We start from the raw sequence: 13,953 nt of genomic DNA, 5'->3' as shown, positions 1-13,953 counted from the left end.
AACCTGACCTTTTCACAGCCAGTGTTTAAGAAGGAACTGCAGATGCTGGAAAATCGAAGGTAGACAAAAAGGCTGGAGAAACTCAGTGGGTGAGGCGGCATCTAGGGAGCGAAGGAAATAGGCGACGTTTCGGGTCGAGACCCTTCTTCAGTGTGAAGAAGGGTCTCGACCCGAAACGTCGCCTATTTCCTTCGCTCCCTAGATGCTGCCTCACCCGCTGAGTTTCTCCAGCGTTTTCACAGCCAGTAATCACTTATCAAAAATCCTCATGCATATCTCAAGTGCAGGCTTGGAATAAACCATAAACATTGGGTTCGGAAGGTGAGATACTATAAAATAAGAAGATATCTGTGTAAATAGTGATATAGTCCAGTTGATTCCTTATAGTTGATTCCACAAGAATTCCAACCCCCAGAATATTTTGTTCTCCTCATGTATTGAGCCACAATAGTGTGAGGCACCAGCTTCAGTGAGCTGAACATCTGCCTCGGAGGGCGGTGGAGGCAGGTTCTCTGGATGCTTTCAAGAGAGAGCGAGATGGGGCTCTTAAAAATAGCGGAGTCAGGGGATATGGGGAGAAGGCAGGAACGGGGTACTGATTGGGGATGATCAGCCATGATCACATTGAATGGCGGTGCTGGCTCGAAGGGCCAAATGGCCTGCTCCTGCACCTGTTGTCTATTGTCTATTGAACATTGGTAGTTCTGGCTACAACAAAACTTCACTGTGCCTCCGTTGGTTGCTCACCCAACTATGCTGCCGAGGTATGCTTGAAGGTGAAAGTGAAAGAAATGACAACATCCAGTGCATTTTGCCTCGACACGAGTGAGCAGGAGGATGGGACGTGTATCTTTGAGACAACAACACATCCCCCATGCAACCAAAGTCTTTTCTGGTTAGTTTGAAACGTCTGATGTGCAATCTTATCTGAGTTTGATCTGAAAGCCTGATGTGATTCATGGGGAAATTAATCAATGGATGGAATAGAAGATTTGAGATTTATGAAGGGTAATTTAAGACAAGTAAATAACATTCTTGAAGAGTAATCCCTTGGCTAAAGTGCCCCCTGTAATGCAGAAATGGCTGAGAAACGTCTTCGCTCAAGATTGTAATTCTTTACTGTGTTATTTGAGAACCGTCGGGGGAACTGTATGGGGATAAGGCAGGAGAGGGAATACAGTAGACATTCAGGCTTGATCTCATTGAATGACACAGAAGACCCTAAGCACTATATGGCTACTTGTTGTGAGATATAATATTGATAAATACCTAACCTCTTTTTGACTTGAGAGCACTGTAATCATCATAATACCATTCCCTTGGCTGAAATAAACATTATGGACACATGTTTTAACTAGAACCTCATAAATATAGATTTTCAACAAATGAAGGATCCTTTCTCTGAATGTTCATATTTGGATATTCATTCCAGTCAGTCACAAAAGTAGGTTCCAATCAGATGGGAGAGATCTTCCGCCTCTGGAGAATGCAGTGTGGTTCAGCAAGTGCTTGCAACAGCTTTGGAGTCCATGTGCTGGCGCAGATGTTGAGCAAAGTCTGCTTGGGTTTGGCAGAGAACTTGATTGATGAGAGACTTGGGCAGCCAGCCCTACACCAAACAAGGGAAAACATTTGGAAATGAAATATTTCTCAGATGCCACTTAGCTTTTTTTTTCATTAAAGAAATGCAAGAGCAGTAAATTTTGTGTATATCAGTAAATCTTGCCAGCTTGCAGTTTTCTATCGCATTAAAGTTACACAGCGCTAGAGCAGAGCATTTAACCCTATTCTGAACATCCCTGCTATTTGAGTTTAGTTTAGAGATACAGTGTGGAAACAGGCCCTTCGGCCCGCAGTTTGCCTGTACATCAGTTCCATGTAATCCCAGTTTTGCATCATATATATGTTAGGGTTAGGGTTATATATATATACATACACACATATACACATACACATATATACTTGGGCAATTAACGAAAGCCAATTAACATAAAAATATGGAAGTCTTTGGAATATGGAAGGAAACCTATGTGGTCATAGGGAGAACATGCAAACTCCACATTGACAGCACCTGTAGTCAGGATCTTTGAAAGACCTGTCCTTTATATCCCCTACTCCGTCAGCCCCATAGGTTGTCAGACAATTGGATTTGGGATGTTTTCTGAATGTTAGTGACGATTTTCTTTCCTTTGCTGTAGGTCAACCTATGGGTGCCGCCTTAGAGATTTGTAGGTTACTTGGTGTTGGTAAGTTTGAAAATTGTCCCTAGTGTATATAGGTTAGTGTATGGGGTGATCGCTGGTCAGCGTGGACCCAGTTGGCCGAAGGGTCTGTTCACTGGATCTCTAAACTCTAAAGTCAAGTCTACAGATTATCTTGTTTACAGCTCATCCAGTATCACCTGTTTTTACCCTGAGAGACATCCTCCCCATCTCCTGCAGCTGAACAAAGGTTTCCCTCATTCCCAGTTCTGATGAAGGGTCTTCAACTTGAAACATTAATTCTGTTTCACTTCCCACAGGTACAGCCTCACCTGTCGAGTATTTCCACTATTTTCTGTTTGTATTCAATCTCTCACATGCCTATCAATTGACCTTCTACTTTCTTCCATGAGCTCAACTCAGTTACAGTACTAATTTAACTACCAGAGGAACTTTGGGATGTGGAAGGCAGCTCACCGAATGACAGGGAGAACTTGTAAGCTTCACACATACACCTCAGATTGAGATCAATTCTGGGTACCTGAAGCTTTGATACTGCAGCAATAGACAATAGGTGCAGGAGTAGGCCATTCGGCCCTTCGAGCCAGCACTGCCATTCAATGTGATCATGGCTGATCATCCCTAATCAGTACCCCGTTCCTGCCTTCTCCCCATATCCCCTGACTCCGCTATTTTTAAGAGCCCTATCTAGCTCTCTCTTAAACCATTGCGCTACCAAACCATCCTTGTATTGGAATCATACAGCCAAGACGATCTCCACAAGGAACTGATCCGACTGATTAAACTTTCACACAGAAAATAGTGACTTTTACCTCGGGCTGCTCTCTGCCTCCTGATCCTGAACTTTGGAAATGACCAAATTCTTGTGTATTTGAATCAACACACAGACGTGTTGACCCTTCATCCAACAAATGACTTGCCTTTAGATCAATGCTCAGAAGCCACGTGAACTTGGTCTTGTTCGGATCGTCTGCAGACGGACGGAGGACAATGCAGGTTGGTCCATTTTCACCCCTGGAATCAGAACAACGTATGTCAAACAGAGAGACAAAACACTGCACATGCTGGAATCTTGAGCAAAAAACAAACTCCTGGAGGAACTCAACAGCTTGTGATGAAGGATCTCGACCTGAAACGTTGCTTGTCCATTTCCCTCCACATGCTGCCTGACCCGCTGAGTTCATCCAGCATTTTATTCTTTGCTTAATGGATGTCAACATGTACAACTGGAGTTAATAGAGCAACTAATGCAGATCTGGAAGCCAAACTGCTTGAGAAGGGACAAAAGAATTGTAGAAGTTGGAACGAATCTCTTTGTGTGTTACTCCAGCTCTCTGTGTATTACTTGGTGTGGGAAATCTGTGGTGATAAATTGTATGAGAATTGCCATTGTTATGGTATTTCAACGTTTATGCTCCCTGATGATCAAACTCGACATCCTGCCTTAGTACAGTATAACATTCTAAACTTAGCAAAATGTCCGCAGGAGCTTGATGGTAATGTAATCAGACAAACGGGACAGCAAGTTCTAGAGATAATGTACGTTCGACAATAGACAATAGGTGCAGGAGTAGGCCATTCGGCCCTTACCACCATTCAATGTGATCATGGCCGATCATCCCCAATCAGTACCCCGTTCCTGCCTTTTCCCCTTCTCCCCATACCCCCTGACTCCGCTATTTTTAAGAGCCCTATCAAGCTCTCTCTTGAAAGCATCCAGAGAACCTGCCTTCACTGCCCTCTGAGGCAGAGAATTCCACATACTCACCACTCTCTGTGAGAAAAAGTGTTTCCTCGTCTCCGTTCTAAATGGCTTACTCCTTATTCTTAAACTGTGGCCCCTGGTTCTAGACACCCCCCCCCCCCCCCCCCCCCCCAACATCGGGAACATGTTTCCTGCCTCTAGCGTGTCCAAACCCTTAACAATCTTACATGTTTCAATGAGATCACCTCTCATCCTAAACTCCAGAGTGTACAAACCCAGCTGCTCCATTCTCTCTGCATATGACAGTCCCGCCATCCCGGGAATTTACCTTGTAAACCTACGCTGCACTCCCTCAATAGCAAGAATGTTCTTCCTCAAATTAGGGGACCAAAACTGCACACAATACTCCAGGTGTGGTCTCACTAGGGCCCTGTACAACTGCAGAAGGACCTCTTTGCTCCTATTGATGGAATTAAATTGTTCGGTGGAAGATAGCTGATGAGAGCATAATCATTTTTAGATCACAGAGTCAACTGACTTTTTACTGAATAGCTAGACACCATTTAGCCACCTCTACCATAAGACATGGGGGGGGGGTCTTGCATTCTGTGCCCTTGAGGTCGGCAACCCCCCCCCCCCCCCAAGAATGTCCTTCCTCAAATTAGGGGACCAAAAACTTTCAATCTTTGTGATGACAGGGCAGAGAAGTTTTGACTGTACATGTTATTTGGGCAGTACGAGGGGGATGAAGGATAAAAGAGGTCAGAATGGGAAAAGGGGAGGGGTCGACAAACAGTGGGAATTTAAAAGCTGAATCTTAGTAGTGCTGGTCACCAAACACAGGATGGTTGGACTTAGTATAAGTTCGAACATTAGCAATGGAAACTAGAGAGACACTCGGGGAGGTAATGTGGTCAAAAGTAATTGTGGACCCAAAACAGGACTACTAAGTATCCAACTGCATTAGTTTGTACCTGGATGAGGAATCGAATCATGTCTCTTCAATATGATCTCTAATATCTTGGGCAAATTCAATACCTAGGTTTTGTAGGTAGACATAAATGCTGGAGAAACTCAGCGGTTGAGGCAGAATCTATGGAGCAAAGTAAACTCAGAGGGTGAGGCAGCATCTATGGAGCAAAGGAAATAGGTGACGTTTCGGGTCGAGACCCTTGGGTGACGTCTCGACCCAAAACGTCACCTATTTCCTTCGTTCCGTAGATGCTGCCTCACCCGCTGAGTTTCTCCAGCATTTTTGTCTACGTTCGATTTTTTTTCAGCATCTGCAGTTCTTTCTTAAACCTAGATGTTTGTGGTAGGTTACCTTATGAAACCGTTCTGCTGAGGCATCATGTCGCAGTGTGTGGACATCCCTGCGAGGAAGCAGGTCGACCCTCGTCTCTTGGCGTAACGCACGCTCACAAAGTCCCGTGGGCTAACCACGTTGCCCACTGTCTCCCCGGAAGCCTCGTAGGTGACCATCGTATCCTTGTCGATCTTTTTCAATATCTTCAACAAATTTAAATACATACATTTATAAAAAACGATGAGAACCCAAGGAACCGCAAATGCCACTTTACCAAAAAATAGACAAAGTGCTGGAGTAACTCGGCTGGTGAGGCAGCATCTCTGGAGAACATGGACAGGCTCAGGTGGTATCTCTTTTCCCTGTTATCCAGAAATGCTGCCCGACCCACTGAGTTACTCCACTTTTTGTCATAAGACAATGAACTGCTGTGGCGAGTTTGAATCTGAGCTGGAGTATTTACAAAGATGAGAGGTGCAAGGAACTGCAGATGCTGGAATCTTGAGCCAAACAAAGTGCTGGAGTAACTCAGTGGGTCGGGTGGCATGTGTGGAGGGAATGGATAGGTAACGTTTCGGGTTGGATTCCTTCTTCAGTCGCCTTCCATTCCCGCCACAGAGGAGGGTGGTGCAGCAGTAGAGCTGCTGTCTTACAGCGCCAGACACATAGTTTGATCCTAACTACGGATGCTGTCTATACAGAGTCTCCCTGTGACCTTGTGGGTTTTCTCCGGGTTCTCTGATTTCCTCTCACACTACAAAGACGTGGGAGGTCAGGTTTGTAGGTTAATTGGCTTCTGCAAATTGTAAATTGTCCCTAGTGTGTAGGATAGTATTAAACCCCTTAAAAGAAGGGTCTCGACCCGAACCGTCACCTATCCATGTTCTCCAGTCTGAAGAAGGGTCTCGATTTGAAACGTTACCTATCCATGCTCTCCAGAGATACTACCTGACCCACTGAGTTACTCCGGCACTTTGTGTTCTCCTAGCTGCCTTGTAAGTCACTGGGGAATTAATTGTGCTATTCAATATTTACTATTGAAATTAAATGTACCTCAGGTTTGCTCGCCTGATTTTAACATGGGCTTTGATCATACAACCACCAAATGTCCTACCTTCACTTGTTTAACGTTCGGGTTCCATTCTCCCATTTGTTCAACTTTGTCAAACAACTCATTGTAGAGCAGATCCGTGGGCTTATCCATCACAACCTCGAGCTTGAAGACCTTGCCAACATCCGGAAGCATTTTACTCACCACCTTGTCGCCATTTTCCTGTTAAAAGTTCAAAATGTTACATTCTTCACTCAGTTTGGGTCCTGGAGCTTGCTTGCTGCCCCTCGAGCTTCCTCCATCATTCCAATATTTATTTACCCCCATCACTTACAGCTTATCTGCACCATCGACTCCATTTACCCATTTGCCATCCTGATTTGTGGAGAGAACTCCAAATCTATACTATGTGTGAATTAAATCCATGGCCTTGGCTCTAAGTCCTTAAATGTAATTTCAGTGGTTTCATTATCAGGTACAATGAAACACATTTTTGGCAGACAGGTCAGCAAGACTATCCCTATATGTAATAAGCACAATCCCCAGTTAGGACAGAGTGTACAGCCCAAAGAGTCTAATGCAAGAGGTGTCATTTTACAGTCCTAGCTCCAGCTGGCCACAAAGGCCTGTCACCTCCATGTGCCAGAAACCGATGTGCCTCTCCACGCCTGGCCCTCTTCAGCTCTTGTTCCCGGGGGGGGGGGGGGGTTGCCGACCTCAAGGGTACAGAATGCAAGACCCCCCCCCCCCATGTCTTATGGTAGAGGTGGCTAAATGGTGTCCAGCTATTCAGTAAAAAGTCAGTTGACTCTGTGATCTAAAAATGATAATGCTCTCATCAGCTATCTTCCACCGAACAATTTAATTCCACCAATAGGAGCAACGAGGCCCTTCTGCAGTTGTACAGAGCCCTAGTGAGACCACACCTGGAGTATTGTGTGCAGTTTTGGTCCCCTAATTTGAGGAAGAACATTCTTGCTATTGAGGGAGTGCAGCATAGGTTTACAAGGTTAATTCCCGAGATGGCGGGACTGCCATATGCTGAGAGAATGGAGCAGCTGGGCTTGTACACTCTGGAGTTTAGAAGGATGAGAGGATATCTCATTGAAACATATAAGATTGTTAAGGGCTTGGACACGCTAGAGGCAGGAAACATGTTCCCGATGTTGGGGGAGTCCAGAACCAGGGGCCACAGTTTAAGAATAAGGAGTAAGCCATTTAGAACAGAGATGAGGAAACACTTTTTCTCACAGAGAGTGGTGAGTCTGTGGAATTCTCTGCCTCAGAGGGCGGTGGAGGCAGGTTCTCTGGATGCTTTCAAGCTAGATAGGGCTCTTAAAAATAGCGGAGTCAGGGGATATGGGGAGAAGGCAGGAACGGGGTACTGATTGGGGATGATCAGCCATGATCATATTGAATGACGGTGCTGGCTCGAAGGGCCAAATGGCCTACTCCTGTTGTCTATTGTCTATAATATCTCCCTTTTCAACCAAGAATGCAAGATCCATTTATGATGTGTAATCTGGCCTAAGATCATTGAATAAGTTGAGACACAAGATACTGCTGAAGCTGGAATCTGGAGCACAAACAATCTCCTGGAAGAACTCGGCAGATTGAGCAGCATCTGTGGGGAGGGGAGTGGAATGGTCGTCGTTTGGGATCAAAACCCTGCTAGCCAACTTGTCCATTGGAAAGCACTAGTTGACACTTTGATTTGGACACCCTGTAGAATCACTTGCATCAGGGCTGTCATCGATGTGATTCTAGAGGGTTTCAAAACAAAGTGTCAACTATTGCTTTCCATTGAACAAGTTGGCTTTGCTTCTTTGACACCATGTCTATATTTTTGCCAGTTTATGGTCCAGGACCATGAAACATTGGAGCAGAATTAAGCCACATGGCCAGTCGAGACTGCTTCGCTACTTGGTCGTGGCTCATATCTCTTTCCCCTCTCAACGCCATTCTCCTGCCTTCTCCCCGTAACCTTCTGACACACTTCTAATCAAGAATTAGGGTAGTTGCTGCCTTACAGTGGCAGAGTTGCTGCCTTACAGTGCTTGCAGCGCCGAAGACCAGTCACAAGTCAAGTCACAAGTCACATTTATTTAGATAGCACATTTAAAAAACAACTCTCGTTGGCCAAAGTGCTTTACATTTGTTATAAGAATAATATAAACAAACTACATACATATATACATGTAGCCCTCACTCAGTGGACATCAGGAAAGGCTTGGGAGTATAGGTACGTTTTTAGTCTTGACTTAAAGGAGTGGATGGAGGGGGCCGTTCTGATGGGAAGGGGATGCTGTTCCACAGTCTAGGAGCTACAACCGCAAAGGCGCGGTCGCCCCTAAGCGTATGCCTAGACCGCGGGATATTCAGCAGCCCCAAGTCGGCCGATCTGAGGGACCTGGAGGTGGAGTGGTGGGTGAGAAGTTCAGGGTTCGATCCCGACTACGGGTGCTGTCTGTATGGAGTTTGTATGTTCTTCCCGTGACCGTGTGGGTTTTCTCTGAGAGCTTCAATTTCCACCCACGCTCCAAAGACGTACAGGTATGTAGGTCCATTAGCTTGGTGTATGTGTAAATTGTCCCCAGTGTGTGTAGGATAGTGTTAATGTGCAGGGATCGCTGGTCGGCACGGACTCGGTGGGCCGAAGGGCCTGTTTCCGTGCTGTATCTCTAAACTAAAACTAAACCAAATTCCAGTCCAGTAAAAATTGCAAACCAGCCGACTTGATTTACGATGATTTCTTAGAATTTGTTAGTAATTTGAGCATATTCCAAAGTTAAACCAAGGCAGTGCTATCTGGGGGATGTGAACGATGTCAATCTTTAATTGATTGGGAATATTGCGACTTACTGCTTCGATCTCGGATTTCCATCCACTTGTATCTTGGAGAATGGAGAGGGACTTGTGCAGGGCTTCTTGACCTTGCTTAACATAGGCCATTTCTGTCTCAGAGAAAGGGTGCTCTTCAAGCCTGCAACCTGATGGGAAATGGGAAGAGATGGAGAGAGAAGGCGTTTGGGTTCATTATTGTCACGTGTAGCGAGGTGCAGTGAAAAACTTTGTTTCGACTGCCATCCCAACAGATCAGATAGATCATGCATAAATACAATCAAGTCAAACTCAAGTACAATAGATGAGAACATACAGAGTGCAGAATATAGTTATCAGCATCATAGTGCACCAGTTCCAGAGACAAACTACAATGTCCACAAAGGGGAAGAAGGAACTGGACAGTACCCCAGCTTATGGAAGCACCGTTCAGAAGCCTGATAACAGAGGTTGGTGATTTATGAATGTTAAGCATTTTTAGTCAGAGATAGATTACCAAGGTGATAACAATGAATCTTTCTGCAGCATGGATCGAGCAAGCATGGTATTAATTATCATGGCTCTGTTTTTTGGTATGTCCACCATTGGATCGTTACACTTGACTTTTTATTCTTGGACATTTACAGTGATGAATACAAATTATAATAGGATCAAATAATTCTGCACATTTGATAATATTAAACAGTTTAAACACATTTTGTAGAAGTTATCTTGCAGTGAAACACAGCAGATGTTGCCCTTTGCTTTGAGTATTTTTAATGCAATCAGGCTGTCTTTCCCTGGGGCAATGTAATTACAACTGGCAATGCCCAAGCAATACAATTTGACTTACAAAAATGCTGGAGTAACTCCGCGGGTGCAGCAGCATCTATGGAGCGAAGGAGATAGGCAACGTTTCGGGCCGAAACCCTTCTTCAGACTGAAGCGAGGTTTGAAGAAGGGTTTCGGCGCGAAATGTTGCCTATCTCCTTCGCTCCATAGATGCTGCTGCACCCGCTGAGTTTCTCCAGCATTTTTGTGTACCATCGATTTTCCAGCATCTGCAGTTCCTTCTTAAATTCAATTTGACCTGATGATCAATCTGCTATACATTGGAGATTGTGGTGGTTTTGGAGAGAGTGCTGGAGGTTTACCAGGATACTGCCTGGAGGATTGGAGGGTATTAACCAGGAAGGAGTGGTTGGCCACAGATTTGCCACAATGCCATTAATAACATTTTACCAATGCTTTTATTTTGTAGGCAATAAGGTGCCAGTACACATATAATTTAACATTTACCAACAATTTCATTCCATCAATATAATCCCTCTTTTATTTTGATTTTACGACTAATCAGCTTCTCATTTCATAAATGAATAAAAAAACGCATGTTAAACGTTTAAACTTTTTTAGCGGTGCTGGTCTGCAGCACTGGTGTGTACCATCACAAAACAATCACTGCATCTTACTAGGCCACATATCTGTGTGTTGTATTGATGAGGAACCACAGTCTGACTCTTCCCACACTGACCTTCCATCCTGGAATACATTGTGAATGTTGCGACAAATGTAGAAGATAGAACAGCACAGCAGATGGACAGGCCCTTCGGCCCACAATGTCTGTGATGTACATGATGCCCACTTCAACTCATCCCTTCTGCCTGCACGTGTTCTATATCCCTCCATTATATACCTATTACAAAGCCTCAAATATCGTATCTGCTTCCAGCACCACCCTAGGCAGTGCGGTCCAGCTACCCACCACACTGTGTGTGTAAATAAATAACTTGCCCCGCACATCTCTCGAACCTTTTCTCTCTGATCTTATAGCTATACACTCTAGTATTTGACTTCTCCACCCTGGGGAACAAGCCTACCCATGGGCCTATTATAAAGCCCCTTCTGGCTGTACACCCTATCTGTGCTTTTCATAATTTTATAAAGTTCTATCAACCTCTGGCACTCCAGAGCAAACTATCCAAGTTAATGTATGAGCATGTAAAGATCTGCACTTACCGACCAGGGAGCTTCTCCTCCAGACCAGGTTCACCCACGAGCTGGGCCCTTGATTCTGAAGCCTGAGGTGATTCAGCTGGTGCCCTAGAGCAACCACTGCCGTGTGCCGCAAGCCTGGAGCGCAGAAGAAACGTGTTAAACTGTCAGCTGAGTGTCTCAAACACAGACTTGTTTGCAATGTAAAACAAATCAAAAACCTTCATTTATCAATCCACCTTTTTCAAAACGCATAAAAATCTTTTGAAACTGATTATATCCTGTATTTACTACAGTGCAGGAAACGCACGTTGATTTAGATGTGTTTGGCGAGAACTAACAAACAGCAATACCTATATGACATAGGAGCAGAATTAGGGCATTTGACCCATCGAGTCTGCTCCGCCATTTGATCATTGCTGATCTACACTTCTCTCTCCATTCTCCTGCCTTCTCCATGATGTGATAATGGGGGCCCAAGGATCCGCAGGTGCTGGGAATCTTTAACAAAGTGCTGGAGGAACTAAGTGGGTCAGGCAGCTTCTGTGGAGGAAGATGTTCCTGATTGAGACCCTTCCACAGACTGGTCAAAATGACTGGATTAATCTACTTTCAAGGGATGAGTGCCAGCAGGACTGTTGCAAAGCCTCCTGTTCCATCCCCAAATGGGGATCTGGAGACTCTTTCTGATTTGAGATGGTGGAGATTTCACATCTCATCAAGAGACAGTTCTTTGGACATGCAGGAGGCCCAAGCAATTACTTGTTTTTGACCCTTGTTCAAGTCTGAAGAAGGGTCTCGACCTGAAATGTTGCCTATTCCCTTCGCTCCATAGATGCTGCCTCACCCGCTGAGTTTCTCCAACATTTTTGTCTACCTTCAATTTTCCAGTATCTGCAGTTCCTTCTTAAACACTTGTTTTTGACCAGTAAGCAAGAACAGGAAAATATATTAAAGATCAAGAGATGGTTTGGCAATTGCAACATAGAAACATAGAAAATAGGTGCAGGAATAGGCCATTCGGCCCTTCGAGCCATTCAATATGATCATGGCTGATCATCCAACTCAGGTTCCAACCGCAGGTTCTGTTGGTTCATTCTGCAGATCAACATCTTGTTGGTTGATTCTTGAACAGGATGGAGGCAGCGATAGACTTGGTGAAACTCCTTTTGGTATCTTCCATTAAAGATCAACATCTTTAAAGCATAACAGATCCCAAAGCTCATCACAGACGCATTGTTAACAAAGATTGACCCTGCGTCATGGGCAGCCACATGCGCAGTCACAGATGTGCAGGGTCTTGAAGGAGGAAAAAGATTGAAGAGTTACACAAGGGAAATCCAAAACCACAGCCCCAGGCATCTGTGGGAGGGCACAGCTTCCTCGGTGGAAGGATTGAACTCTGCAATTACCAAGAAGCTAAGGTTGCACATATCTTGGAAAGATTTAGGATGTAGGGTGGTTTCGCTGAACACTTGCGCCCGGTCTGCCAAGGCCTCTAATAGATCTCTCGGTTGCTATCCCCATTAACTCCTCTTCCCATTCCCACACTGACCTCTCTGTCCTGGGCCTCCTCCATTCCCAAAGGTTTACGGGGAGAAGGCAGTGGAATGGGGTTGAGAGGGAAAAATAGATCGAATGGTGGAGTAGCGTGGCCAAATTCTGCTCCTATGTCTTTGCTTCACACGGATGGAGGGAGGGAGGGAGGGAGAGAGGGAGGAATGAGACCATAGAGGCAATTGAAACAAGGGTAAGGATTTCCAATGCTTCACTTGTAGACATAATAGGCACCAGTACGAATGAAACAATTATTGACTGCTGTGCATCAATCTGGTTAACTTTTTATTGGTGTCGAAACGTTGTAACTGACACGTACTGTCATTTTAAAAAAAGCACCGAGGATTTCAAAATTGTTGTTGGCAAACTCAGAAGCAAATGTAGATCAGGGAGAAAAGGAAGTGTGCCAATGGCAATAAACCTTTCCTGTTGTAAAGATAAATGTTTTGCTGTCGACATCTATAGAAAATTGAGATTCCTGTGAAAACACAAAGCACATCCTATTACCAGAACTTCATTGGCACTTATTGTCCTTGCATTCGGACATGTGAAGGACGCCATTGTGAGTCCAAATGTTTGTAACATTCTTAGCGGCAAATACTGAACTTCAAGAATATCCGTCAGTTTAATGGATCAGCGTCTTCTGCTAATGGCAGAAAGATCAATGAGGTTAATCACATGCATCCATTTGAAGCCATTTACAATTCTACTGATCTTCATGTCACTGAAACATCTAAACAACATAGAAGCCAATTCATATTCTCCCCTCTGTTCCTCTGCTCCATCCTTGGCATTTATATCTACGGTGGTCGAACTACCATTGATTTGGACGTCAAAGTATTACCAGTTAATTACCACAAAGCAAACGGATAGAATGAGTTGTTTGGAGTTACCTGTTAGTGTCCGGACGTGCTGATAGGAGATTGCCGCACAGAGTTTAAAAGTGGCTGGAATCATCTTGTGTGTGGTGTACGTTCACTCAGACACTCTTCTGCCTTTCGCCCTCCGTGCTAGTTTATTTATACTCTCTGTGAAGGACAAGTTGACATCTGGCATGAAATTTATGGCGGTGGCAAGCACAATGTCAAGTACACTTGCAACAGTTACATCCAAATGCCAGGAATATTCATCGAACTTGACTTGCACAATGCACCAAGAAGCGATAACGTTTTACTGGTGTTGTTAAATCATGTCTTCCCATATTTCAAGATCGGATTTTTTATTTTCATGCAAGAAGTGAAATCAACAAGTTTTTCCCTTAGCACTTTGCATGCACCAGGAAGATGGACAGGATGGAAGG

General features: G+C 44.5%; 1 protein-coding gene across 1 annotated transcript; it reads right to left on the bottom strand.

Moving 5' to 3' along the window:
* Positions 1-1,498: 1,498 nt before the first annotated feature.
* On the bottom strand, positions 1,499-13,646 carry star (steroidogenic acute regulatory protein). Its single transcript, XM_033013816.1, has 7 exons — positions 13,547-13,646; positions 11,121-11,234; positions 9,147-9,274; positions 6,348-6,506; positions 5,252-5,436; positions 3,143-3,236; positions 1,499-1,609 (listed from the first exon to the last, which is right to left on the bottom strand). The coding sequence occupies exons 1-7, from the start codon at positions 13,608-13,610 to the stop codon at positions 1,499-1,501; spliced, it is 855 nt and encodes a 284-aa protein (XP_032869707.1). The 5' UTR covers positions 13,611-13,646.
* Positions 13,647-13,953: the final 307 nt, after the last annotated feature.

This window comes from Amblyraja radiata, chromosome 39, assembly GCF_010909765.2.
Source record: "Amblyraja radiata isolate CabotCenter1 chromosome 39, sAmbRad1.1.pri, whole genome shotgun sequence".
NCBI classification, from domain to species: domain Eukaryota; kingdom Metazoa; phylum Chordata; class Chondrichthyes; order Rajiformes; family Rajidae; genus Amblyraja; species Amblyraja radiata.
This window is presented reverse-complemented; position numbering and strand designations above follow the sequence as displayed.